This window comes from Cygnus olor, chromosome 26 (assembly GCF_009769625.2).
Source record: "Cygnus olor isolate bCygOlo1 chromosome 26, bCygOlo1.pri.v2, whole genome shotgun sequence".
Lineage (NCBI taxonomy): Eukaryota > Metazoa > Chordata > Aves > Anseriformes > Anatidae > Cygnus > Cygnus olor.
Genome location: NC_049194.1, coordinates 3,197,811 through 3,224,948, shown reverse-complemented (window position 1 = coordinate 3,224,948; position 27,138 = coordinate 3,197,811). Strand labels below are relative to the sequence as shown.

General features: G+C 53.0%; 3 protein-coding genes across 5 annotated transcripts in view; 1 reads left to right on the top strand and 2 right to left on the bottom strand.

Annotated features, from left to right (window-relative positions):
* The window catches only part of SH3GL1 (SH3 domain containing GRB2 like 1, endophilin A2), a 30,834-nt gene extending 28,557 nt beyond the window's left edge, over window positions 1-2,277 (bottom strand). For both annotated transcript variants that reach the window (XM_040537537.1, XM_040537538.1), the window contains exon 1: window positions 2,028-2,277. In XM_040537537.1, coding sequence (XP_040393471.1) covers window positions 2,028-2,072 — 45 coding nt within the window. In that variant the 5' untranslated portion in view covers window positions 2,073-2,277. The remainder of the gene's footprint in view (window positions 1-2,027) is intronic.
* A 772-nt stretch (window positions 2,278-3,049) lies between these two features.
* Window positions 3,050-18,379, top strand: CHAF1A (chromatin assembly factor 1 subunit A). The gene is made up of 15 exons (XM_040537526.1): window positions 3,050-3,218; window positions 3,525-3,575; window positions 3,778-4,595; window positions 7,136-7,192; window positions 9,293-9,534; window positions 10,127-10,187; window positions 10,745-10,813; window positions 11,194-11,417; window positions 11,892-12,060; window positions 12,263-12,343; window positions 12,431-12,520; window positions 12,730-12,991; window positions 13,589-14,076; window positions 16,455-16,548; window positions 17,895-18,379. The coding sequence occupies exons 1-15, from the start codon at window positions 3,212-3,214 to the stop codon at window positions 17,990-17,992; spliced, it is 2,811 nt and encodes a 936-aa protein (XP_040393460.1). The 5' UTR covers window positions 3,050-3,211; the 3' UTR covers window positions 17,993-18,379.
* Window positions 18,380-18,923: 544 nt separating this feature from the next.
* Window positions 18,924-24,167, bottom strand: UBXN6 (UBX domain protein 6). Of its 2 annotated transcripts, XM_040537528.1 has the most exons (11): window positions 24,011-24,167; window positions 23,665-23,819; window positions 22,842-22,903; window positions 22,568-22,699; window positions 22,202-22,299; window positions 21,654-21,729; window positions 21,484-21,568; window positions 21,029-21,248; window positions 20,782-20,912; window positions 20,049-20,194; window positions 18,924-19,542 (listed from the first exon to the last, which is right to left on the bottom strand). In XM_040537528.1, the coding sequence occupies exons 1-11, from the start codon at window positions 24,091-24,093 to the stop codon at window positions 19,414-19,416; spliced, it is 1,317 nt and encodes a 438-aa protein (XP_040393462.1). In that variant the 5' UTR covers window positions 24,094-24,167; the 3' UTR covers window positions 18,924-19,413. The 2 variants fall into 2 exon arrangements, with proteins under 2 accessions (XP_040393462.1, XP_040393463.1); XM_040537529.1 differs by lacking the exon at window positions 23,665-23,819 and having other exon boundaries at window positions 24,011-24,132.
* Window positions 24,168-27,138: the final 2,971 nt, after the last annotated feature.

Sequence of the window (27,138 nt, the reverse complement as noted above, 5' to 3'; positions counted from 1 at the left end):
CTGTTTTAATGCTCCCCTCGAACGCAGGTGAAGCGCTCAAGCCCGGCATGTGCACAGCAGGCAAGCGGGCCACCAAGCCTGTGAGCTGGGCTACTGCTCCCCAGCGAGCTGCGCGGGGTTTCGCTTTTCCACGAGCAACCAGAATGGCTCCTTTTCGTAAAAAAAGGAGAACCGTAACAAAACCGCCCACCAAAGACCACACAGGAATTCAGGTTACAGTAATCCCTCCAGAAAGGTTTCATCAGATGTTTTAGGGAGATGTTTCTAGGCCTCAGAAACACGCTCAGAGCTGAGCCTTCACCTCTAACCGCCCTGCCACAACGCAGCGCATCCATGCTAGCGAAGTCCTCCTCCCATTTATTTTCAGCACAACCTTCCCCCCGTGGAAGTCATTAAAAAAAAAAAGCGACGCAGGGATTTGTTTTCCTGTTGTGCGGAAGGGGGTGGGGAACGACTTACGGAATCTATTATTTTGCTTTGCTGTTTAAGCAAAATGCTTTCTCATAAACACGGCCAAGGAAGGAGCCAACACACGTAGCGAGCACACTCGGACCGAGCTGAGAAGGGTTTCAACTTTGAGCCTGGAAAACGCAGCTTATTGCTAGACCTGTGACAAATTCGTCTGCCTTAAATCTAAAACAGGGCCACAAAAGCAGCGTCCGGGGGACCCAGAACAGCGCTTCTACGAAAGCGTTACCGATTCGTGATTTGTTCCAAAAATAAATTTAAAAAAAAAATAAAAAAATAAATCCCAAGTGCTGATTTCAGTGGTGTTAACAGACACGAGGACGGCCGGGTGCTCAGGGAGGGATGGGGAATTGCTGTCCCTGCTGCAGTGTCGGGGACGAGGCGTTGGTGAGCCACAGCTCTGACCTCTCCTTACGGGAAAAACGAAACGGTTTCGCTGGACCAGGAATTGCCCAGCTGAGCTTTTTCCCAAAACAGCCAGGCCATTTCCTGCACAGAGCACGCGGGCTGGGGAGAGCCAGGCTCCCGCCTCGCAGACCACAAAATCCTTTCCTGGTCCAGCTGCAGCTTCCATCAGGGGCTTGGGAACTTCCCGGGGTTGCGCCGCAGCTGCACCCTGCTGCCTCTTCACCTTCCCGGCCGCATCCTGCGCCGCCGCCCTCCCTGCCCAGCCCGACCCTTTTAATCCTCTCCCTCCTAACCTCACGCTCTGCTCGAAGACCCCGAGCATTGCAGCGGTTGAAGTTCTCCATATTTTGAGAACATTGAGAGAACCTTGAGGTCCTCTGGTGGTTTTCGTGCGCGGGTCACAGCTGTGCTGGGGACAGGTCCTGCCCTGGTGAGGACGCTCAGCACCTCCCTGCCACCACCCGGGGCTGGATGGAGGACAGGGAGCCTGTGCCTGGATGGGTCCCCGCTCACATCCCTGCCACCGCCGTGGGCTGGATCAAGGACACGGAGCCCGTGCCTGGCTGGATCCCTGTGCTGACCGCAGCCTGGTGGCTCCAGCTCCAGTCCTCGTCCCCTTCCAGCGTCGTGCGGGGCTCGGGGACATCTGACGGCGACGAGGTGGCCGCGACGGGGATGCTGCGGCACCGGGCCGGGCCGTGCCACGGTGGCAGGGACCAGCCACCACCGAGCCCTGCCGTGCCCCGGGACAGCCGGGAGCCCCCGGGCCGGGCCGTGCCACGGCGGCGGGGACCGGGCAGCACCGAGCCCCGCAGTGCCCCGGGAGCCCCCCAGGAAGGGCGGGCGGCGGGCACCGGACCCCATCCCGGGGCTGGGTCCCGGTACCGGCGGGGGACACCTGGAGGAGAACCGGGGGGTGCCGCACGCCGGGGTACCGAGGTGTAACGGGGGGGGGGGGGGGGGGGGCGAAGCCGAACCCGGGGCGTTGGCGGGGGGTTACGGGATGGGGGAACCGGGAGGGGGGGGGGGGAAGGCGGCTCTGCCACGGAGCAGCGGCCCGGTAGGGGGCCACCGGCAGGCACCGGGGCACCCCGGGAGGGGAAAGGCATCGCACGGAGCGGGACCGGCGTGGGGCGGTCCCGGTGCCTCACCTGGCTGGCCTTGTAGAACTGCTTCTTGAGCCCCGCCACCGACATGCTGCCGCCTCCACCGGCCGCCTACGGGACACCGGAGCTGGGCGGCGGGACCCGTTCGGCACAGCGCCCAGCACCCAGCGCCCAGCGCCCACCCCGTTCCCCCCCCCCCTCCGGTGATCCCGCGGCGCCCCCCGGTGGCCCGGCGGAGGTCCTCCAGCACCACCGAGAAGCGGCCTCCGGCGGGTAGAGCGCCGCCCCCCCCCCCCCTTCCCCGCTCTATGTCGCGATAGGCTGGGCGCGTGTCGCGGCGGAGGGAGGCTCGTATCGCGCTGTCGCGAAGCAGCAGCGGTTTAGCGGGTGCCTCAAGGCGCCGGGGGCACGGAGCCGGGGGGCTGTGCCCTCACCGGGCTCCCCGGGTCCCGGTGTCCCCCCCATTTTGCCCCCGTAACCGCCCCCGGTGCGGCCGCGAAGCGAAAAAACGCCCTCGGGGATAAAAACGGATAAAAACGCTCAAAAATTAACAACAAAATAAACGGGGTCAGGCCCTAAAGGAGCAGCGCTGTGGCAACGAGGAGCCGCCGCGGCCAGCCCCTGGGGTCCGGGGGCGGCCAGGCCCGGCCCGGCCCAAGCCGCAGCCTCACGGACGGGGCCGGGGGGGGGGCTCGGGGCCGCCCCGCAGCCGCTGGGAGGCCGTAGGCGCGGCGCCCCGGGCGGTAGGGCTCCGCGTGGCCTCCGGGACTACAACTCCCAGCAGCCCCCGCGGCAGCGCCGCCCGGCCCGCCGCCATTTCGCGCATTGGCCCCGGCCCCGCGGCGGCCCGGCGCGCTGCGCGGCCCCGCCCACCCCCGCGGAACGCGTGCTGCGGCCTCCCTGCGGCCACCCCGCCCGCCCTCTCCCCCCCTCGCCACCCAATCAGCGCCTCCACACGCTCGGAGCGACAAGCGCAACGGCCAATCAGCTGCTCCGCTCGCCGTGGCCAATGAGGCGGAATGCTCGCGGAGGGGCGGAGCGGGCGGAAGGGCGGGTCACGTGGGCGCGCTCCGCCTATCAGCGCGCTCAGGCGCGGGGTCGCCCCGGCTCCCGCCAAATACGAGCGGGAGCCGCCGGGGCAGGACCGGACGGGCCGGGGCCGCTCGGGGCCGCTCGGGGCCGCTCGGCTCGGCCTCGGCCGCCCCCGGGAAGGGCCGCGACGCCCCGCCATGGCAGGTAGGGGCGGGCCCGGGGCCACCGGGGCCTTCCCGAGGCCTCCGTGAAGTAACAAAGGAGGCCCCGGGAGCGGGCTCGGGCCCGGCCCAGCGGGCCCCGGTTGCGGCCAGGCCGCTGCTCCCCGGGGAGCGTCGGTCCCTGAAGGCCTGAGGGGGCTGGGGGGTGGGGGGGGCAGGCTCCGTGCCTTGGGCTCGCCGCTGCCCCGGTTGTGGCGGGGGGGAGAGGGCGGCGGGGCCGGAACCGGGGCCGGAACCGGGGCCGGGCGTTCGCAGCCCCTCACCGCGCTGTGCTTTTCTCCCCCCGCAGCCATGGAGTGCAGAGACAAAGCCGTCGGCCCCCCGCGGAAGCTGGTGCAAGGTGAGGCTCCGGGAAGCGCAGCGCCGGCCACGAGGCGGGCGGCCTGTCAGCCCCCGCGGCACCGAACCGGGCCCGGCCGGCTCCCAGCTCCGTGCTTAGCGCCCCGTCGGGCGTCTCGGGTCTTCCTTCCCTTTTCTCGCCCCCTCTCCCTGTCCCAGTGACTGTACGCCGTGGTTAAAGAGGCGAATGTTCTTTGTTTCAGCCCGCCTGCCGTTCAAACGCCTGAATCCCGTGCCGAAGGAGAAGTACGACGCGGATCCCGAGGTCAAAAAAGTGAAGAGCTCGCAAAGCGGTTTCGGTCCGAGTATGGATCCCTCTGCGGATGCGTCGCGTGCCTCCGTGGACAACGTGGAGAACGACTGCCAGCTGAACTCAGACGTGAATTTTGTTCCCCAGCTTGTTAACGGAAAGGGTCCGTTAGATCACTTTATCCAGAAAAGCACGAAGGATAGCACAGATGAAATGGTAGTCGCTATTGACCCTGCAAATGACTCTAGCCATAGACTAAGCGATGGTGCCGACTCTGTTGATTCCAAAGCGTCGTCATCCGTAGCTGTAACTAATGGCACGCTAGGAAAAGAAACGAACGAACTGAGTTGCCCGAATTCCACCCAGAATAGCCCAACGGACGACTCAGTGGGGACTGATGCGCAGCGTGAAGCTGTAGCAAGTAAAGAGGAAGAGTTGGTAGATGGCATCCAGTCTTGTTCTGGGTTAACGAAATGCAACGACTTGGAAAACGCGAAGGTGAATCAGGGCAAACTGAAGGATATCATATTTGAGGGGAAGATGCCCGTAGTGCTCCTGGAGGATATTATGACCGCCAGATCTCCCCAGGTCACTTCTCTGGACGGAAGTGTCACATCAGAGAACGAGACTGCGGAATCATCCTATGAAGGAGACTCTGTACTTACTAATTCCTCGTTAAGCTCTCCCTCTGTGAGCTCCCCCGAGGCACAGCCTGCTGCAGAACCCAAGAGAAATACTAGTCCTTTAGCTTTCTCAACGCCTGTTAGGAAGGTTGGTCTCTTTTCTTGGGCTCTTTAAAAATGGTGACGCTGTAGCTAGGTCGTATGGTTTCCTGTGATTGCCCTGAGAAGGACGAATAAGATAGAAAGATCGTGAGAAGCGCATGGCAGGTGGTGTCTGTTTAGTTAATAATGTAACTGAGTTACTGCCATTTTGACTCCTTTAAATTGTGTAGCTCTAAGATTTAGATCTCGGCTTAGAGCCGCTACATTTGCACAGCAGGAAGGCAACTTTAAACTCCATTACTGTTTCATTTCTTATAAAGTGGCCGTGAAGTGCATGCTTAATGTTTTGGTAAATGGGATGTGAGCAGTGTTCAAAGATACCTGTGACCAATAGGTGAGGTTTCACAGCCTCCATCCTGTCCTCTCTGAGCTGCTGTAATACTGTGAGAGAACGCTAACCCGAGGTAGACTTCAGCACCACTCAGTGCAAATACTTCTTGAGCTCTGAACTTTTCAGACTGTGGGATAGAAAACGTTTTAGGTGGAACCGTGACGCGTTGACGGAGCTGCGTGTGTCTGTCTGAGGACAAGCCGAGTGAGGCTGCCTTGGGGTTAAGTGTGCAAAGCCCGTGCTGTCAGCCATCTTGGTGAGTGTGCACCCGCGAGCACGGGGCGTGCTGCGAGAAGTCGCTGTGCGTAGAGGAGGCAGCGCTCCTGCGGTGCTGTCGGCCAGGGAAGGCTGGGGCGTGAGCAGGAACACCTCCGAAGCGAGGGCTCTGCACGAGCCGGGTGGCTGCGAGCGGGTTTTGTTTCCGTTTAGGGCCTGTCCTCTTAGCAAGAGACCCCCAAAGCGTCGTGACTTGGTGCTGAACCGAAGAGGAAGATTTTAAAGGCAGGGATATCTGCAGGGATGGCTGAAACAGCCGTGACTTGAGCAGTTAGGAAGCGCACAGGCTTCTTGGGAGCAGCTCAGCGGGGTGCGAAGTGGGGATTTCTCTGGTGGGGGCCCAGTGGTCAAACTCAGGAACAGGGCACTCCCAGAGCAGCCAGGCCTCACCTGAAGTTAGGCCGGGGGTGGCTGGCAGTCCTGTTTGTTTTTCTCAACCACGTCATTAGAGGAAAAACGAGGAAGGGATTCAGAGCTGCAGAGGTGTCGCCTTGCTGCTCGTGTCACCCCACGAGAACTGCCTTCTGCTGTCTGAAGCCTTTTAAGAAGGATTTTTATCAGCTAGCCCCTGGGGGTTTGAGGAGAGACTGTACCAGAGGCGAGGTAAAAGCTCGCAGGCCTGGAGGAAACATCAACGAGTTAGTTGGGACTTGGAGGTATCAACGTGATCGGTCTTTCTTCTGTGGTGTGGATTTTCTCAAGAAGCGTTATCTGGTTTTGGGGCTGTTAAAATTTGCAATCTGACTTCTTTAAAGTGCGCGCACAAACTCAGGTAGACGTGGAATATTTCCAGTATAGCAGAACAACAACAACAAAAAGTACTTGACTCCTGGTGTAACCTGGCAGTGCAGCCGAGTTATTGGTTTCTCGTGGTGTGAAGTACGATTAGAGACAGCTCACGTTCTGTTTGCCGAAATGGGAAGTGCGTGCATCGATCTGTAGTTGTCTGTCCTCGTCTGTTTGTTTTTCAAGGTGGAAACAGCTTTGATAACCGAAAGTAAGAGTTCTTTTAACTAGGAGCTTCCATCAGATAAGGACAGGGTCTCCTGACACAGCTTTGCACCATGTCAACCTCGGTGTCCGAGTATAGAAAATAAAGCTTTTGGTCTGTTTTAGTTTCTTAATCCCAGGGATAAACATTCTACCTTCTGCTGAGAACGGCAGGAGAACAGGAAGGGGTGGATATGAGAAACCAAGCCAGAATCTGCTGAAATATAGACTGGTCAAAGACCTAACGTGTCAATGAACAGCACAGTTTGCTATTCAGACACCAGGTACCTTTCAGCCTTTTTTTTTTCTTTTTCCCCCTGTAAATAATGGCTTGAGGAGAAATGGCAAGTGTGACCCGTTGGGAACTTCAGGGCTGATATGCTGATACTAGTGGAGGAGTCAGAGGGCTATGATTTACGAGAAGATAAAACGTGAAAAGTCCTCGTATTCAGGAAATTCTAGCCAAATATCCTGGCAGTTGTAAGTGGTAGGATCAGAAAAAACCCTAAACTTTACTCAAAGGAAGTGACTTTGCTATAATTAAATGTTATGCCCTCTGTCACGCTCCTGTGATTTGTAGCAGCTGTAGCTTCTGTTTGTTTTCATGCACGTGGTGTCACACTGCGAGGGATACTTCAGGGCTGAGAAACCAGAGGGATTTGTTTATGCAAAATTTGGTGATACGAGGACTTAACGTTAACTGAAACAGTTAGACGTGTTCAGGCCTAAATGTAAATCAGTGAGATTAGATATGCCTGAACTGTATTCTTACATCCTATACCGAAGGAATTCTGAAGTTGCTGAATATACTGATCTGAAAGAGTAATGTTAGGGTAATTCAGATGAAGCTTGCTGGTTTTTTAGGACTCTCAGTGTCTTGTGAAGAGGAAGTGACGTGGATCTCTAAAACTTGCATTTTGTGTTTTCAGGTACCTCAGAAATTCCACAAAAGCTCTGCGGAGAAGGAGAAGCTGAGATTGCAAAGAGTAAGGCATTTTCACTGACATAGAAAACTAACCTGCTGTGCTTTTGCGTTGAACAGTAAGCAAAGCCCTTTGCGTTTCATTTTGGTCCACTTAAAACATCTCTTTTCCTGGCTTTCCTGACTGATGAATATGGAAGAACCTTAATGCGTGCAGTTAAAGTGCTCAGCGTGTTCCAAAGCTCCTTAATGCATACATAATGACGTGTGGGTGGCCTGCACTGCATTCCTGGGCACTTCAGGAAGATATTAAGGAACTGTAAATGTTGCTACCTGCTTGTCAAAGTGCTTTTTGAGATTTTTTTTTTTTTCAAACCCTTCCAGAGAGAGTAGGTGCAGCCCGCGAGGCGGACAGACACAGGTGAGACCCTCAGGAGCCTTCGGTTAGGGCTGGTTCCTGCCTCGCCGTTCTCACCTCTCTGCCTTTGAGCCACAAAACCGTGTCCGCTCCTCGTTAGTACGTGAGGCGAACGGGCTGCTGCTCTTAGGGCTTGCTGAGGAAACTGTTGGAAGCTGCTGGAAGCGCTGAAGCTACAGTCTGGGTTTGCTAGGCAGAAAAGTCTTCCACAACGACAAGGTGCTGTAATAATTCTGCTGTCCATTCCGCTTCCAGTCGTGAAATGCTAAATCTAAAGGAAGCTGCTGCATCACATGGAGCTCTTGAGCAGGCAGCTCTGTAGGAGTGGGCTTTGCAGGCTGAGAAGCTGCCTGTTGTTTTCACTGCAGCTAGCAAGGCCTGGGCTTCTGACTTCTTCTGATGTTTCTTAGGAACCGGTTTATAAAGTTGGTCTGTTGCGTTTTTTTTCTGTGAGTTATAAGTGGCTGAGTGTGCTAGGATGCTTGCTTTTCGCACTGCCCCATATAGAACTCCAATCTGCGGCGTTCTTCCCTTATTTACGTAACGTATATTTATATAAATAGCATGTGAGAGCGTTGAGAGTGGAAGCTTTATTGTGCTGAAAACCAAACCCACCTGCCAGCCCCGCTGCTAGCTCTGCAGCGCTTCCCAAAGCTACCTGGTGGGTTTTCACTGCCTGCCGTGACTCAGTTCTGACAATGATGCTTCTTTCAAATGACTGCCAGCGTTGTGTCAGCGGCACATTGCGATGCCGTTCAGTCCTCTTGGTGCTGCCAAGAAAGCGAAGATGTGAAATAAACAAAAAGAAATTAGAAATACACCATAAGGACGCTTGTGTGTCTGAGCACAGCCACGTCCTAGTTTCCTGGTGGAATTACCAAGGCCTACGGTATAGGGGAGTTATTTTCCTCTATTTTGTCATTTTTAGCAAGCGTGCCACGTTCTCATTTATGTGTCGGTAGAGCCATAATGAGGGGATGAAATACTGTGAATGGAAACGCTTGCCGTGTAATCTTCCCCCGTTGTTCCCACAGTACCCCTTAAAAAAGCTCCCAGCCCCTCGCGCTGCCCGCTTATCGGAAAGGAACTGACACAAGTGGCATTTTTGGTTAGTTTCAAGCCTAATAAAGCAGCTGCACAATCCAGTGTTTGGAGACTTGCATTACTGCCTGAGATCACGAAAAGCAGTCAGAAAATCCTTGTGGGCTGATAACACAATCAGATAAAATTCACTCTTCAAATTTATAAATTCACTCCTCGAATTTATGTAATGGCAGGCACACACAGGTAGAAAAGCACGACAGCTTAGCTCGCGGGGCGTGTGTTTCCAAAATACTCTTTGGAAACAATCTGCTGTGTTTTTAAAGTAATAAAAATTCTCTCCTGTGCAACTTTCCCCAATACTACATTGATAATGAAGATGACTCAAACACAGAGCGAGTACAAAGCGTCCTTTGATGCTTAGGAAGTGAGAATGTCTGTTTTTAGGGGAAGAAGTTAATGCCTTCAGACCTTCAGAGAGTACGAGATCAGTACAAGAGGGCTGAGCTAGCTGAAGCAGCACGTAGCTGCGGTTAATATCATGTCCTATACGACCTCAAAACTGTTGCAGGTCAAGCACTGGGTGCAAGAATCCGCTGTAGCATCTCAGCTGAAAAAATTGCATCCTTATTTTTACTCATGTTTGTCTGCCAGCAGCTACTGTGCATGAAAAGACACCTGCTTAATGGCTTCTTTCTGAACTAGGACCAGGAGCGTGCCGACAAGCTGCAGAAGCTACAAGCGGAAAGGGAGGAAAAGGGAAGGCTGAAGGAAGAGGCAAAAGCCGCGAAAGAGCGAGCCAAGGAAGAGGCAAAGAAGAAAAAAGAGGAAGAGAAAGAGTTGAAAGAGAAAGAAAGGAGAGAAAAGAAAGAAAAAGAAGAAAAGGAAAAAGCTGAGAAGTTGAGAGCGAAGGAAGAGAAACGCAAGGAGAGGCAGGAAGCTTTAGAGTAAGTGGTGTGGCTTCTACAGGCCGTGGGGAATAATGTGTAACTGTGAGCACCTCTGCATGCGCACCCTGACTTTCAGGGGCTATGCCAGTCAAACAGCAATGCCTCTTTGTCACGGAATTTATTTTAAGCGATGAAAGGCTGCCAGAATGTAGGCTCAGCTCTACTACACCGCTTTTTGCTTGCAGACTGACCTGGGCTTCTGATCTGAAATGGCTGAAAGGAGCTGTCACGCTCCTCTGAGTTTTCCCTTCGTGACCAGGCTTGCTCCTGGCTGCATTTTGCTGGCACCGGTGGCCTGTCTGTTGAGGAAGTCATTTGTAACTCGATAACATAGTAAATAAATGCCTCCTCTTGCTATTGAGGAAGGTTTCAAGCAGCCTAGCTACTTCGTGGCTAAAACAGGTCAATGTTTGCTCTAGAAGGAATGAAAAGAGTCTTACGCGTTTAACCAAGTATGGCTCTTGGCTGAATTAACAGATTATTGTCTTGTTTGGTGTGATATGGTCAAGGTGCAGGGCTTCTCACCTCTGCCTCAGCTCAAGTAAACGCTTTGTGGTTAGTGACAACTGAAATGAATTTTATATTTAAGGGCAAAACTTGAAGAGAAGAGAAAGAAAGAAGAGGAGAAACGGTTAAAAGAAGAAGAAAAGGTAAATGCTTTCTCTCAGCTCGTCTGTTCCGGTGAAATGCTGTTAATGGGCTCCCTGGCATCCTGCTGAGTGCTGCTGGGCTGCTCACAATGACTTCTGCAGTTACTGCTTTGCTCTCTCAGAAGTTCTCCGAGCAGCGCACCGTGCGTTGGTGCCCCTCACACTGTCCTGCCGCTTGGGAACGAGCGTGTCCGTTTGGACCTGGTGGTGCTGCTCCACCACTTGCATCGTGCAGGTTTCTTGCCTGTTTTGTTTGTAGATGTTGGTGTTCCTGATTTATCTGTTCAGTTCTTCCTGCGTCTGTTTTTTTGTTGTTTTTATTTTTTTTCCAATGCCTGTAAATGAACTCCACCCCTTGTCTTAGTAATGACACTGGAATCCACGTAGGTGTGTTACAGAAAGCGATTACTCTTTTATTGAGTTACGGGAGCTGGTAAATAACTGAACTTTGTTTTATACCTCATTAGATTTGACACTGGGTCATGCCTGAGATCCCTTTAAATGATAAGGCCTTGTCCTGCCGTTGTTCATAGTTTGCATTTTTGTTCTGACTTTAGCGTATTAATGCACAGAAAGCAGAGATTACAAGATTCTTCCAGAAACCAAAGACTCCGCAAGCCCCAAAGGTGAGGTATTTGTATTTTTGTTGGCCATCTTACACGTACGCTGATTTTCCTCAGATCTGTCTCTTAGAGCTTCTTTGGTTAACAAAGCATTAGCATTTCTTGCTTCCTAATCTTAAAAACATAGAGGGTTTAAAAAAAGTCTGTGACCAGAGCAGAGATGGCAAAAGAAATTTGTTGTTGCTTTAGTAAAAATCTCAACTTTGTCTTCTGCTACGTTGGCTGTGAAGACTTAAACTTACTTAAGATCTGTTGGAGGGGCTTAACCCAAGTTGTCAATCAAACATCAGTAAACTGGTATTTTAGACTTGTGTATGTTTTATCTGTTGGTACTACAGTTTCTCAGGTGTTCAGACCCTAACAATCCTCACTTACTCTTTCAGATTCTTGCTGGCTCTTGTGGAAAGTTTGCTCCTTTCGAAATTAAGGAGAACATGGTCTTAGCTCCCCTCTGTCGTATTACCCTTGATTCAGACCTCTTAGAACAGCTGGATCAGCTCCTGCGCGCACAGAATAGCGAAGTTTCTTTCTTGAGAGACCTGAAGTGTCGTAAATCTCGTAAAACTGGACCTACTTTTGTCAATAACAGTACTGACATAGTAAACAGGTCAGTCTGGCTTGGGGCTTTTCTTTGCTTTTGTATAATGAACAGGAGATTGCTTTCAAAGTAGTTTTATACTAATATTAGAGATGCAGTTTTTCTTTTGGTACTTGCTTTGTCTGAGATTTATTTTCCTGGGGAGAGTGTGTTATAATGCGGATTTCCTTCATTCTATATAATGTTTCAGGCAGCTCCATTTTGGCGCTGGACACTACTTGCCTTAGTGGTGTTCATCTTGCATAGTTTTAAAAAATAAACAGATAGCCAAGGCAGAGCTGCTGTTGCACATAGTGTCGTGGTTAAGGAGGGTGGGAGCTTGTCTGGAACTCCTGTTCTTGCAAGCCAGTTGTCAGTGCCTGTTCTAATGAGCTCAAGCCCTGGGTTGGTGTCCTGGCTGAGCTGAAACTTTCTAAAAGCTATTTTCCTGAGCATCAGGGGAGCATTCTGTAAGTACTGAAGATGGTCCTTTTGCTTTAACAGCGATGTGGTGGTAGTGGCTAACTGCAAAACAGATGCTGTTCCTGAAAGGGGGAAGTTTGGTAGAATGAAACTTCTGCAGTTTTGTGAGAATCACCGTCCTGCATACTGGGGCACTTGGAACAAGAGAACCACTATGATCCGTCCCAGGAATCCTTGGTCAAAGGACTGCGTAAGTATCTTACAGGCAACGTAGTCAGATTCTTTTCTTCCTTTATGCTCTTGAAGTGAATATACGGTGTTCACGTCCACCTGTTCTCTGGGATTTCTGATCCACTTGCATGTTCCCTCTTGCTATTGAGTTTTGGAACACCGGCCTCTAGCATCATACTCTCAGACTGACAGAAGTGGAATATTGGTGTGTTTCATTCTAGAAACTACTGGACTACGAAGTAGATAGCGATGAAGAGTGGGAAGAGGAGGAACCTGGAGAAAGCCTTTCCCATAGCGAAGGGGTAAGGTTTCTGTGTGATGGAAAAAGAGCTTTTGGGGAACAATCGCGCTTGTCGGTGTGACTTCTAAAAAGCAAAGTTTATTTTTAGGACGATGAAGAGGAGGGAGAGGATGAAGATGACGACGATGGGTTTTTTGTACCCCATGGGTACCTATCTGAAGATGAAGGAGTGACAGAAGTAAGTGAACTGGTTGTCACTGGACTTCCATCTATGCCTCCAGTGTAAAACACATTAAATACTGACGTGGAGGCAGGGACGTAACTCATCTCTGGTCTGCATGAGCAGACTTGTGTAACTCGGGGAACACACTAAAGATATTGGGTTTTAAAGAACTTTTTTTTTTTCTGGGATGCTTGTATCAAGTTCTTTCTCGCCTGTGGCTTTAGGAGTGTGATCCAGAGAATCAGAAGGTCCGTCAAAAGCTGAAAGCAAAGGAGTGGGATGAACTGATGGCCAAGGGGAAGAGGTTTCATGTTCTGCAGCCTGTGAAAATTGGCTGCGTCTGGGAAAGCGCAGAGAACGACAGCAGCACAAACGCAGACCTGAAGGTTCTCCAGCAGTTCACAGCATGCATCCTGGATTTACCCCTTGCAGAGGAAGACCAGCAGATACAAAAATGTAGCAAAAAAAGAGCAAAAGATCAACAAAGTAAGACATAAAGGGCTGAGTAATTGCATTTATGCACTGTTGTGCTCTGCTTTTGAGATGGTGGATTTTTGTTTCAAGTTACAATGTCAGGATGACCTGCTTATGACACGTTTGAAATTCAAGTAATCTCTGTGAGATCTCTTGAAAATGAGTTTTCTGTCATGGCACCCCATAGGGCCTTAGTTACTCCTCCAAAAACTCTTCCTTCAGATAATCAAGCAAACAAAGCCAACAAGACTTTGGTAGGCTTGGATTTAGGATCACTTACTGGAAGTGCTTGAGCCCACTTACCCGTGGATTCTTCAGGGAGAGAGGATTTGGTTTGTGAGAGACATTTCAGTCCTGTGTGTAGTTAACGTGAGGATGCGAATAATTTATGAAAAGCTACAAGAGGGGTTGGGACTTTCACTTTTGGGTCAACTCTTATTGAGGTCGATGTGTCTGTATCAGGTTCAGCTCCTGTTACGATCCCATACCTAAAATCTCAACCTATTTGTCTTCTTTCCTGGAGCATGTGCACAGATGGGTTATGTCAGCCTGGCTTTTTTTCCACCTTTGAGTCTTCCCCACAACCTTTGTGCAACCTTTTCTTTGCAGTCCTCGGCCAGCTGCTGCCTTTGCTCCACGGGAACGTGAACGGGAGCAAAGTGATCATCCAGGAGTTCCAGGAGTGCTGCCGGCAAGGACTGTTCAGCGACGTGACCGCGGCTGCCGACTGCGGAGACACCAGCCCCGTGAGTCCCCACGCGTCCCGGCCGCAGACGCCTGTTGGCGAGGACAGCGGCGTCCCTTCCAAAGCCAGGCTAAAGCGAATCATTTCCGAGAACTCTGTGTATGAGAAGAGACCCGAATACAGGATGTGCTGGTACGTCCACTCGGAGGTGCTGAAGAGTTTTGATCAGGAGCACCTCCCTGTCCCTTGTCAGTGGAACTACGTCACCCAAGTCCCTTCTTCGGGAAAGGAGGACAGTGGCAGCGTGCCGGGCACGGCGCTTGTGCAGACCGCGCCTGTGCCGGTGAAGAGGAAGCCCACTGGAAGCATGTGCATCACGAAATTCATGAAAAGGCCCCGGGGTGCTGAACAGGTGAGCTGCTTTGGCAACACTCTCCCCGATAAAGAACGGTGGGAACGTAGCTGTGCATCCTCAGTAGGCGAGCGGTCTGGCATGCCTCCTAGATTGGCCTAGAGCTGCCATCAGAATCAAGATACTGAGCTCTAGAAACCATGCTTCAGACAAAAAGACCCAGTTTGTGGGGAAAGAGTGGAATTGGGCACCTCTAAAGAGATGGCTTTCTTTTCTTGCCCTGTAGCTTGGCCTGTTTCATTTGAAACGTTGCTCTCCTGCTGTTCTTCTACTTTCTGCTGTTTGGCAGCGATTGCTTCCAAGCCGTGAATAGTCGGAGTGTCTGCTTGGCCGTGGTTTTACAGCTGGCTGTAATTTGTGTGGAGGTTTTTCTGTGTGTGTATGGCTGCCAGATGTGTAGCTGGGGCTGGTGACTTGCATCGGTTGCATGTGTGCCGATTAAATGTGATTCCTAGGTGCTGCAGCTCAACCCTTAACAGTCTGTAAAGTCTCAGGCTTACGCCATCGTGTATAAAGCTGGATTTCAAGAGCTGGTTTAAAAAAAAATGAAATAAATCACAGGAACCAAATGAGATGGATTTGGAGTAGTTGCTCTTCCAGCTCTGAGCTTTGTTTTGGCCTTCCTGCTGTGGTTACCCTGAAAAGCAGAGGTGAACACACAGCATTAAGAGCTTAATTATCCAAAAGGATGATTGAAAAGTATGTGATTGCTGCTTTAGCTGTGCGATTCTCTGTCATGCGCTTAAGACCGAGGCTTTAGATCCTGAAGCCTGGTATTAGCGACTGGTAGCCTCCAAACCTACAGGCAGGACTGGTTTGCACTCTTCAGTGGATTTATTCATAATCCCCTGCGGACAAGGGTGAGAAAAGCCTCACACGAGGCTTTTCATGCTTTTCTTTCCCACTTTATTCTTAATTTCTTTGGCTCTTCTACTGAAGAAGCTCCGCAATCAAGTACAAGCATTGATAGGGATCAGAGATTTGTGAGAAACTGTTCAGCCCCCGAACTCCATCTGCTTGGGTTTTTTCATACGCACTAAATAAAGGCAGAGATTTAAAAAAAAAAAAAAAAAAGTCTGCTTGGCACCCACTGGAGATTCTGCTCAGAACAAATTGCTTGAGCAATTTGTTATTGCGAATATATAAATATAAATAGCGAAACAAAGGTTTTCAGTGGAGTTGCACCATTGGCCTGAATTCTTCAAAGCTCTCGGAAGCACCTCGGTTGCCCTTGTGAGGTGTGGTGCAGCGCGGCTCAGAGAAAAGGTGGCAGGCTCCTGGAAGCCTTTCGTGCCCCGTACCTAAATCAGCACTGCTCGGGTACTGAGCTCCCATTCTGCCTGCCGAGCTGGTGGAGAAACTGGAGAACCTGACAGCCTCGACCCGCCAGTTGTTCTTATCCGTGGCTTGTAGAACTCTGCTGTGAAGCTCGCTCCAGGGCTTTTGTAAGTAAAGGTGCTCTTACATAAGCTGCAGAGAAAGAGAAACTCGTTCGAGTGGGCAATACCTACACGTGTGTAGGAGGGGAATGCTTAATCTGAGAAGTGTGACTTCAGTGACAGCTGTGAACTTACGGTTTCTGGTCTGGAATTAGATGGGCTTTAAGGTCCCCTCTAACCCAGACCATTCTGAGATTCTATAAAATTGTGTGGATAGGGACCAAAGTCTACCTCGGAGACTTTCATTCCACGGTTCCAATTGAAGGAAAAGAGAAAAGGAAGGAACAAAAAAAAAAACAAACCCAAAAAACTTAGAGCTGTTCAATGCTGGGCAACTTCAGTTCGCATTTCTCCTTGCGTTCTTTTTTTTTTTTTCTGATTCAAAATGAGTGGTTTGAGCTGCTCCCAAGATCGGGTCACCCAGGGAAGAACTGTCGTCCCTCCCTGAATAAAAGCCGACTGACAAAGATGAAAAGTCAGGGGAGAGAACAAGCTTGTTGTATATTTGACAGGCAAAAGTCCCTTTCCATCTCCAGAAGCAAAAAAGCATCAAAAGAAATCAAGACGTGGGGGGGGAGGAAAAAAAGAGAAGGACAAAACGGAGTCGGATTTTAATTGAGGTTTGAACCGGCTTTCAGATGTGTGGGCTGCTCATTGTTTTGTGTACCAGGGGAACATCTTGGAGCAGAAGCTTGGCGTGCTTCCTGCTGTACGTGCCATCGCAAACTAAGCCCTTTACCACAAGGCGATGTCTGCTGAAGCCAGCGGTTGCTTTTCTTACTCCTTTTTTTGTTGTTGTTCGTACAGTGACGCCTGCCTGCTCAGCCGGTTGTGAGGAGTGACCGCTGCAGCCCTACCCGGCGTTGGCTGCGCTGGACCTCGTGCTAGCGCCGTCAGCTCGCTGTCACACGCCTGATACCTCTTTTTTTTTTCTTTTAGGCTGAAGCTATGGACATGGATGGATTTCAGGCGGACACTGAAGAAGATGAGGATGACGACGACTGCGTAATTGTGGATGTACAGCCAGGAAAAGGTGGGAAAATCATCGATAGCGGTCCCTTGGCAGGCGATCACTCCCAGAAGGGAGAGCACAGTGGAGCAGGGACTGTAGCTAAACCTGGTGCTGGTTTTCTGCCACAGTTTCTCCAAGCTTTGTGCTCTTTCCTATAGGTGTTTTGTTCAGGATATTTTTGTGCTTTTTATGATTTATTCTAGATGTTTCTTTGATTTTCACCCTTTTTCTCTGATCTGCTCTCGCCCTTTTTCCTTTCTCCCTCCAAATGACTAAGCAAAGTGCTTGTGAATAGCAATCACCTGCCAGTGTTACTGTTTGTTTCTGACAGAAAAGTGAATGTTGGGGTCAGTAGAAGCAGATCCACTTAATAGTGGTAACTGCTGCTGAGAAGGGCGGGTCTCTGGGGCTTGCACGCTCAGTTCAGCGCTCTTCCAGGACTGACACGGTTTGGAGTGTAGCTTTGCTGCCTTCTTGAAGTCTTAAGTGCATGCTGAAGTGTCTGTTCTGAAGGAAATAACATCAGATAATAACCAAGCTCTCAGATGTTTGACACATGAGCACTGATTACCACTGTACAGCTTTGTGGTAGAATCTAAGCAGTTGTTTATATTTGTGTCCCAGTTATCTCTTGGAAAAGGGCTTTCAAAAGCTCTCCTGCTATAGTGTATCCTTTCAGGCTGCGGATTCAGAAACAGTGGGATGAGGAAATGGAGCGGCTCCTTTCATCTCAGCGAGGCTTTAGAGATGTGTACTTGATGGTACAGATCAATGGCTTAACACAAACCACATGCAGCTCCTCTAAATCACTTTTAAAACCTCCAGGCTCCTCCTTACAGCTCCACAATAGCTCGTTCACAATGCTACTCGCCCAACCTGAATTAAGCAAAGTGGTGGGTTTTTTTGTTGGGCAGCTCCTCTAATTGATAGATAAGGACCTGTGCATATTCCCAGAGTATTAAGTTCTCGAGTGTTTGACCCATTCTAGACACACCTTGGGTCTCCTTTCTGTCTGAGCTGGTGTTGGATCTGTCCTCTCCCTTCCCTAACAGACAATACAGCTGTTTGGCAAGAAGCTTCGCGTTTAATCTTAAGCTGCTTTTGCTTATTCCATGACTGCAGTGGGGCGAAAGTCTTCCCGCAGGCTTGCAGCTTCTTGTTCTGAGGGCTCTGGTGCTGTTTGGTAGCAGCTCTGCCTGGCTCTAAAGCGCTAAAAAGATGGAGGAGATCCTTTTTAGGTTCGAAGTAATCTTATTCTGCATTGGTGTCACCCAGTGCTGAAACTGCGTGTGTGTGTGGCAGTAGTCAAATTCCACCGGTTTAATGAGGATTTTGTTTAAAAAAACAAAACATTTTCTACTTTGCAGATTCTACGTTGGCAGTTACTGAAACAGCTTCAGCATCCAGTGGCACAACTGCCGCTCCTCAGGACGTCAGCACGGTCAGCCCACCTAATACAGTTTGAGACTTAAACGCCTACTAACTTCTCTGTATGTATGTAGAATTACTTAGGAAAATTTTAAACCTTGTGTATCTGAACAAGATACTTGAAAGTATTCCATATTTCTTGTAAAGAGAAGACAGCACTTTGTTCTGCTTCAGACCAGATGGAAGCTTAAATTTTTAGCTTTAGTTTTTAGCTTAAAGATATTGCATATTAATCTGTCCTTAATAAAGCATTATTGAAATTTTGATACTTCTTTGTAATGGAAGGTATCTAAGTTATCTCTAAAACTAGTGGAGGGGTTTTAACCTAAGCTTATTGTGATGCCTCTGGGGAATTTCTCTGTTCATAATGTTGTATAGCATGCCCTTGGGTATAAATGATGTACAATTATATTTGAATTTATGCTCTCTGTTATCCTGCTTGTGGTCTTACTTGCTACAGAGAACAGGAGCAGGCTTTACCTTCGGAAGAGAAAAAACCTGCAAGCTGTTTCTCCTATTTTGTGACAACCTGGCATGTAATACCAGGCTTAATGACAGATTATTGGTCTCCTGTACCCATCATTGCAACAGAAGTTGTATGTGTATATAAAAGCTGGCTTCTACCCCACAGAACTTAAGATTTAAGCATAAAGGAATGAACTAGCAGCAGACTTGCTAATGAATGTAACGACCTTCCTGTGTTTTTTTAATTTCTCATGAGGCTTGTGAGTTGACGAATGAGTTCCCTAAATAGCAGCTGTAGTTTGGGGTTCAGTGGGACGATGCAGCATAAATAGCTCCTGATGTTTTAGCCTCCTGGGCTGTCCCTTGCTTTGTCTGCAGGTGCCCTGAAGCAAGAAGGTGAGAGAGAGGTGTGACGCCACAGCATGTGATGTGATGCGATGATCACATCTGAAATTCAAATGTGTAAGAGCAGTGCAGTTCAAAGAACTTTAAACAAAGCTGAGTCTTTAAATATCCCATTTAATTAGGCTAAACAATTTTATCTAAATATACTCTCTCCAATAGGAGTTACAGTGCACACAGAAGCAAAAGGAAAAGCTGAAGTCTAAGCCCAGGCCCATAGCCAGGCTCGCTCAGTTGCAATCCAGCCTTGTATCCACACCTCATCCCTCTGCCAAGGGAGGGAAGCGGTACTTCATCATCTCGGGGTACTTCATCATCTCGGAAACACCTCGAGCAGTCACTGCTGGAATTTGGTCTCTAAAGCCCCTAAGAGCAGTCCTGGAAGTGTTTTACTGGGCACGACTGCCGTAGTGTTTGGTTACTGAGCTGGGAAAGTGACGGCAAGGTTGGGGTACACTGGCTCAATCTCTAGCCTCCCACTCTGCAACCCCAGTCAGTTCTGAGGTCGCACAGCTGGAAGCTCCCCCAGTCTGTACGGGAACAGAAGGGAACAGGCTAAAACCACTGTCACTGAATCCATTCCCCTTTATTTCAAGACAGTGTCTGGACCCTAGAGAGAAGTTCTGGTTTCAGGGGGCTCGCTGGCTGCTCCTGTCCTGATGCCTGGATGTCTGACATGACCGCTGCGTCCCAGGCAAGGGTCAGGAGGGCTGAGGGCACCTGGAACAGAGAAGCCAGCGTCACCAAGCTCCGGCAAGGCTACGCTTTAACCGCCTCCTAACATGCTGTGCGTGTTCACAGAGCTGGAAAAAAAATAGCATGAGCACTTTAACCAAAAAGGATGAGTAGGGATGTCTGCAGGAAGCTCCACAGGGGACGCTGCTTTGGGCTTGCTGGTAGAAGCTTTAGGCTAGAGCTGTACTGGGCTCGTAATTTCTGCCATCTTTTGCCAGTGCGGATGCTTAACTGATCTACCTGCTAGCAGTTACTGCAGCCTGCACTTCCTACAAAGAGTTTGGTCCCTAAAATTCCTTCCACATCAGCCTCCTAGCCTTGAGCCAGAAGTCTTCATGTAATTATTTGCTTGAGCTTAGAAAGAAAGGGCCAGAGCACAACCGGCCTGAAAGCATGAGACAAATCCTAAATTATGAGCAGCAGCTGACCCTGACAAGGCGGGTTCTGTCCTCACATGAAGACACCCGTGCAAGGTGCTGGCTCTTACTCACCAGCCCACACTCATTGAAGGCCAAGTTCTCGTCAGTCACTTTGAGCCCTCCGGGTCCCAGGAGCTCAAAGGGCAGCCAGTCATCTCTGAGGGCTTCTCTCACAAAGCTGTAGAGCACAGATACGGGTTCTCTTGCATAAAAAGTCCCTGCCATGAGAAAATGAGGTGTGAGGTATTGAAAGAGGCTCTGGCATTTACCAAATGGAGCCTTTTGTGGGAGGTTTCACGGGGCTCTGGTACTGCTAACTCCATGAACTGCTTCAGTGGCATAAAACCAGCCCCATTTAACTGAAGTATGAAAGTAGAATTCCCAAAGAAAAATGTTCCTTCCATTGTTGCAAACCCCTGCCAGCCTGTAACAAAGAACCAGGAAAGCCTGAAATTATTTCTGGAGTTCTGTTACAAAACGTGAAGAGGCTTTATGCTGTTGTATAGGCTGACACCACGCAGGCAGCCCCGTGCTGGTTACTCTAACAAACTGATCTCAGAAGTCCAGCAGCAGCCTGGGCAGAGCTCATTTAATCAACAATGCCTCGAGATTCCTCCCTCTGTCAGCCCTGGCTTACGGCGCCAGCCCCGGGCAGGCGGAGGGCTCAGAGCTGGTAAGAGTCATTACAGAAGCGTTACCCCGCCCCGGTTCTGCTGCTTTACTCCATCAGCTGCGTCCGCACATCTCGAGCCCGCTTATGATTTAAGCTCTTAGGCTACAAGAGAAAGGGCGAGAAGTCTCTTACCTTGGAGGATGTATCCGTCGGGAAACCTGACTCGTAGCAGGGTGTAGTTGTACTTCCGCATTTCCCTTTGTTCTTCTCTCTCTCGCATGGCTCGCGTCCTCAGCATTGAAGCCTTCTCCACTGCTTCTGTCCTTTAGATATTTAGATATAAAGTGGTTTTTAGCACGAAGGAGAGGCGTGAGGCCGTCAGTTGGCGCTGGACACCCGCCCCCTGGGTAGTTGGGTCCCTCCCTTCAAGGCTACTCACCGGAGCCGTTGCTCGCGTTTTATCTCCTCTGCAGTGAGGTTGAAGAAGTCATCTGGCAGCTCAAACCGAGCAGCCTCAGGCGAGGGTTTAAAGACACAGAGCTGGCGATCCAGCTGCGGCCGCACTGGCTCCGAGCTTAAAAGTTGCTCTTTGTAGTCCTTGAGGTCTTCTAACCGGGTCAGCATCTCTTCCTTCAGTACGTAGTACTCCTCTGTGGTCTCTGCAACCCAAAGCACAGGACTCGAATCTCCCGGTCATCACTTGAGTAGCGTAAGGAACGAGGATAAGGATCTCCAGAAAACGTAGTTTGGACTTATCAGGGAGAAGACAGGGTGAGGGGCTGTTAACGTGACTGCCTTGGAGCGTGGAGCTCTTGGAGCAGCCAGAACTGGCTGCCGCGGGGGTGTCCCACTGCTCAACTGCTCACCCCAGTTTAATACACTTAAATTTCTTGCCTTGTCCCGGAACAGGCAGCGTTCTCGTCTCAAACCCAACAGCCTGGAAGAAGCTGTGTACCCCTTCCAGGCAGTTTATCCTTTCCTGGAAGAAAAGGAAAGAATTAAATGCGGTCTGCTCCAGGCCAGGAGTTCCCCAGGCAGGGCAGCTGCAGGAGCCGCGGTCTCACCTGGAACACTTTGTTCTGCAGTTTGATTTTCCGGTACTTCTCCTCCTCTGGATGGAGGCAGATGTTGTCCAAGTACCTGCGGAAAGAGCAATGGAATTCACGGATCGAAGCAGGCACTTCAGGACGCGCTACCCCAAGGAGTAAAGGTCACATTGAATGAGACAGCTCAGAGTGTTGTCTCGCAGATAGGAGCTGAAAGAAAGTAAAAAGACGAAAGAAAGTGAAAATGAAGAAATAAAAAGATGGAAGAAAGTGAAATGGAGTGAAAGAAAGTAAAATAATGTGGTTTATGCCCCAGCCAGGCAATAGATGGGGGCGCCTGATCTCAGCCAGCAGCTCCCAAACCTCCTGAACTACTGCGCCCCCTGGGAACAGCGCAGAAGCTGACCTTATTTCGCCTGACAGCACCACCTAGCTCAGACGTGTCAGGGGTTTGGGCTGGGTTTTCTTCAGACTCTGCATTTTCTTGCTGTGCTCCGGGCACCTGCCCGCTGACCTTCCTGGGGGGGGGGGGGACACGAGCTGCCTGCACCCAGCACCCCGCTCACTTGGCCATGGTCTCCACGCCCAGGCGGACTTTCTCCCGGTCCTTGTTGAAGGTGTGAATCTCCAGGATGGAGGCGGCCACGGGGTCGGTGGAAGAATACTGCGGGAGGAGGAGAGAGGCTGGTCACGGGGGAGCTGACCTACGCGTGGGTCAGAGCTCCCCGCCTCGGGATTCGCAGCAAGTCAAAGGCACGGGCGTTTTAGTCAGCACCTGAAGGGAGCTGCCCTCCTGGGAGACAGCACAGGGCGGAGATTTACAAGGCAGAGGGCTCGAGGTCACTGCTGCGCCGCTCGAGGAGATCCGTGCCACAGAACGGCTTCCAAAGGGAAGGAGGGAAAGGCGTGCAGCCAGCAGACGCGGCGCTTACCAGCTGGATGGCTTCTCGGATGTGCTTCTCCTTCTGGTCTCTCCTTACAAGCGCACCAGTCAAGGGACAGGTGAAGAAGACGCCCGAAACAGACGGTCTGACTGCCGCTTCGGTGTCTGGGAACGCCAGGTCCTGAAAGAGACCAAACGAGATGGATCTGAAGGGAGGAAGGAGGCTCTGTACTTTGTTTCAGCCCATCTGCACAGGAGGGGGACACCAGCGCTCCCAAAGCGTGCAGTTTCACGCAGTCTGGGAGCAGCAGCGTGCCTCGTACCTCTTTGTCAGCGGAGCCCCCTTTCTCACTCGCAGCTGCCTCAGCCATGAGCTCCTTTCTCACTAGGAGAGAGAAATCCCAGTTACAGGGGCAGGGGCACAGACCCCGAGGGGTTCAGCAGAGAGCTCTGCAGCTTTGCCCCGGGGAAGCTGACGCTCCCGTGGGTGCTGTGCTCCTGGCCCAGGAGCGCCCAGGTGTGTGTGACCCCATTTCTGAGAGGTTTGTCATCAGCCCCAGGAGCCGGCTTCACCGGCCAGCTAACCCTGCCTGCCTGGGAACCCCTCTCCACACCGAGGGAGGAGGCCGAGCTCAGCTCGCAAAACGTTAGGGGTTGGCAGGGCCCTCCAGAGCTCACCAGGTCCAACCCCCCCGCCAAAGCAGTTCCCCAGAGCAGGCTGCCCAGGGAGGCGTCCAGACGGGCCTTGAATATCTCCAGAGAAGGAGACCCCACAGCCTCCCTGGGCAGCCTGTCCCAGCGCTCCGCCACCCTCACCGGGAGGAAGTTTTGTCTCACATTTAAGCAGAACCTCCTGCGTTCCAGCTGGCACCCACTGCCCCTTGTCCTGTCACAGGGTGTCACCGGGAAGAGCCTGGCTCCGTCCTGACCCTCCCCCTTTCCGTATTTACAAACGTCAGTGAGGTCGCCCCTCGGTCTCCTCTTCTCCAAGCCCCAGCCCCCTCGGCCTCCCCCCGGAAGGCAGCCGCTCCCCTCCCTCCCCCGCCCCCGGCGCTCCGGGCCGGGCTGTCCCGAGCCGCTCCGAGCCCCCTGCCCAGCCCCGCGGCCCGCCCGGCCCCGGCTCGGGGCCGCCCCGCGCCCCCCTACCCTGGTTCCTGACGGCCTCCTGCGACGAGGGCGGCTTGGCCTTGCCCTTCAGCTCCATGCGGGCCAGCGCCGCCGCCGCCGCCATCTGCGCCTCGTCCGTCGGTCCCTGGCGGGGCCTCGGCGCCGCCTCCGCCTTCGGCTTCTCCTTGGGGGCGCTGCGGGAGGCCGGGGCCGCTCGGGGGCAGCTCCGGGGCACCTCCGGGCCCCGTTCGCCTTCCCCCCCTCCCCCCCAACGCCCCTCGGAGAGCCCCGGCGGCCCCTCCCCCGCCCCCCTCCGTGCCCGGTACCGGCCCGGCCCCCCCCCGCCCGTACCGGCCCGGCCCCCGCGGCCCCCGCGCCCAGTTACCGGGACGGTTCCGACAGTTTCTGGCCCGGCCCCGCGCTCTTGAACTTGAGGTCGGCCTTGATCTCCTGGAAGAATTTCCGCATGGCGCCGGGCCCGGCGGCGGCGGGCCGGGACCCTACCGGCCGCCACCCCGCCAGCTTCCGCCCCGCTCCGCTCGCTTCCGCCGGAAGCGGCGGGGCCGCCGCTCTAGCCCGCCGTCTCTATGGGCGACGCGCGCGGTCCTCCAAGCGCCGCCCCGCCCCCCCCGCCGTGGAGGTCCCGGTGCCCCCCCCCTCCCCCCCGATCGGCCCCAAAGCCACCGGGACCACCGTGTCCCACAGCCCCCCAAAGCACCCCTAAGACCCCCAAACACGTCCTAAAACTCCCATCCCCCCACCCCCCAAAAAAAACTTTCCTAAAACCTCCAATCTCCCCCCAAAAAACTCCAAACCCATCCTAAAACCCCCAAACCCGTCCTAAAACCCCCAACTCCCCCCAAATAAAAACAAACCCATCTTAACCCCCCCCAAAACCTCTAAAAATCTATCCTAAAATCCCAAACCCTTCCTAAAACCTCCAACCCCCAAAAAAAACCCAAACCTGACCTAAAAAAAATCCAAACCCATCTTAAAACCCCCCACTTCTCCCCAGAAACTCCAAACCCGTCCTAACCCCCCCCCCAATAAAATCCAAACCCCTCCTAAAACCCCCAATCCCCCCCAAGAAAAACCTCCAAACCCATCCTAAAACCCCAAAACCCTTCCTAAAACCCCCAACCCCCACCGAATCCCCAAACCTGTCCTAAAACCCCTAACCCCCCAAAAAACCTCCAAACCCATCCTAAAACCCCTAATCCCTTCCTAAAACCACAGCCGTAATTCCCCCAGGCAGGTGGGTGCCACAGTGGCAAGGTGCCCCTGTCAGCCGGGCGATCCGAGAGGGCCCAGATGTGGATAAATAAGATAATAATAACATAAATAAAATAAAGTTTGGTGAAATAAAATTTGTTTATTATTTATTAATAAAATAAAGTTTGGTTTTTCTCCACACATGGCTCCACGCCTCTAGCCGGTGGCTTGCACCAAGGGACGCCTCGCACCGCCGCTGCCTCCACCCCGCTGCCAGACGTGAATCTTGAGACAAAAATGAATAAAATAAAATTTTATTTTATAATAAAACTTCACGTGTGGCCCTGTGCCTCCAGTGGGCAGCTCGGAGCGAGGGAGGCCTCGTGCTGGGCCGAGCGGCCGGGGGCACCCAGCACGGCCCCATAGCTCTGTCGTTTTTTTTTTCTGTGAAACCCCCTAAAGTTGGTTCAAAACCAGCAAAGGGATGGAAATCGTGTGAGGACACGCGGCCCCGCAGACAGAAGGCCGGCAGCTTGGCGAGGGTTGGCTCCACGAGGTTTATTTCCACACAGAGCGGGGTCACAGCAGCGCCATTTTCCTGCTCGGCTCCTCTGGGGGCTGTCCGGGAACGGCTCCGTCGTGTCCCCAACACGTCCCCAGGGACCCGGGAGCTCCTCGCGGTGACACCTCGGGAAACACAGAGCCCCGGGAGCTGGCTCTGTGGGTTCCCTTCCACCCAGCCCTGACTAATTTCCCCTCACCAGCAAAGCCGCCGTGCACGCCCCGGGTGCTGCAGGCAATGCGGCGAGCGCCCGGCCCGCGTTTGTTCTCCCTTTGCCTCTTCCCAGAGGTATGACCGCTATAAAAATAATTTCTACAACACGTGGGGTTTGTTTGGTAACACCTCAGGCCGTCACATCCTCGCACCCGGCCACTCGCTGCCGTTTCATTGCCGTTTGTGCCTTCGGAGCAGTGATGGGGGAGCTTTTCTGTGACTTCACAGAAACGGCAGATAAAACGGGATTAAAAAATTGAGCTAAACCAGAGTGAACTTCCAGACTGACTCTTTATATCATTTTGCTCCAGATTAGCAGGATTTAAGTTAAAAAAAAAATTAAAAAATAAATAAAAAAGGGATGTAAACAGGTCTAATTCCACCGCACAATTCCCATTCCTTTCCCCTATAACCACTCCTTTCCCCTATAACCACCCCTTTCCCACAAAACCATGCCCCGGGCAGAAATCCCGTTGGCTCTGCTGTTTTGGGGGGGCCCCTTGCAGCTGCCGCCAGCTTCTGGTTACGCTGGGATGTCCCTGCTGATTTTTTGGAAAGCTGCTGGGATTTTATTAGGTGGGCACAGCCTGCCCCAGTGCCCCCAGCCCTGACACCTGCAGGAGGGCTCGGGCTCTTGGAACTGCGCCCCTGCCCCCAGCCAGATGGCCGCTTTTTACTCTTTTTACCCCCAAAAAAGCAGCCGCTGGGTTCGCCCCTGCTCCCCAGCATGACCCCCCCCGGGGCTCCCGGTTTCATTTCAGTCCCGTCAGGGCCTGGTGGCTCCCTACGGGGCATCGCCACCCCCTGACACCCCCGGGGCTGGTGCCCCCCTGGTGTCCCCGCGGCCCCCTGCCCTTACCCTGGTCTGTCCAGCCCCGGCCCCTGCCCCACAGCTCACCACAAGCCACGGGACCCCTCCGGGACCCCCCCGGACCCTCCCAGGACCCTCTCGGACCCTCCTGGATCCCCCTGGGACCCTCCTGGACCCTCTCGGGACCACCCCCCGGACCCTCACGGACCCTCCTAGACCCCCCCAGACTCTCCGGGACCCCTCGAGGCCCTCCCGGGACATCCCCCGGGACCCCCCCGGACCCTCCGGGACCCCCGAGACCCGCCTGGACCCACCCCCGGACCTCCACGAGACCCTCCTGGACCCCCCCGGACCCTCCGGGACCCCCGAGACCCTCCAGGGACCCACCCCGGGACCCCTTCGGGACTCCCCCAGGACCCTCTCGGACCCTCCTGGACCCCCCCGAGACCCCTGAGACCCTTTCGGGCCCCCCCGAGACCCTCCCAGGACCCCCCGAGCCCCTCTTGGACCCCCCCGAGCCCCTCCCGGACCCCCCCGGGACCCCCCGCGGGACTACCCCAGACCTCCCCCGGACCCTCCTGGACCCTCCTGGACCCTCCCGGGACCCCCCCCGGGACCCCTCCCGGGACCCCTCCCGGAGACCCCCCCAGCCCTGCCGCGGGTCCCCCTCCCGCCCCCCGCCCCCTCCCCTCTCCCCCGCCCCCTGGCCCCGCCC

Bases quoted from the DNA above. Each gene is read 5' to 3' on its own strand.
- CHAF1A (XM_040537526.1), top strand. The intron at 9,535-10,126 runs GTAAGTGGTGTG...TTTATATTTAAG, and splicing joins GAGAGGCAGGAAGCTTTAGA to GGCAAAACTTGAAGAGAAGA. The intron at 12,992-13,588 runs GTAAGACATAAA...TTTTCTTTGCAG, and splicing joins AAGAGCAAAAGATCAACAAA to TCCTCGGCCAGCTGCTGCCT.
- UBXN6 (XM_040537528.1), bottom strand. From the start codon at position 24,093: ATGCGGAAATTCTTCCAGGAGATCAAGGCCGACCTCAAGTTCAAGAGC. The intron at 22,300-22,567 runs GTAAGCGCCGCG...CTCCTCCCGCAG, and splicing joins TCCGAGAAGCCATCCAGCTG to TATTCTTCCACCGACCCCGT. The intron at 21,569-21,653 runs GTGAGACCGCGG...CTTTTCTTCCAG, and splicing joins TGCAGAACAAAGTGTTCCAG to GAAAGGATAAACTGCCTGGA.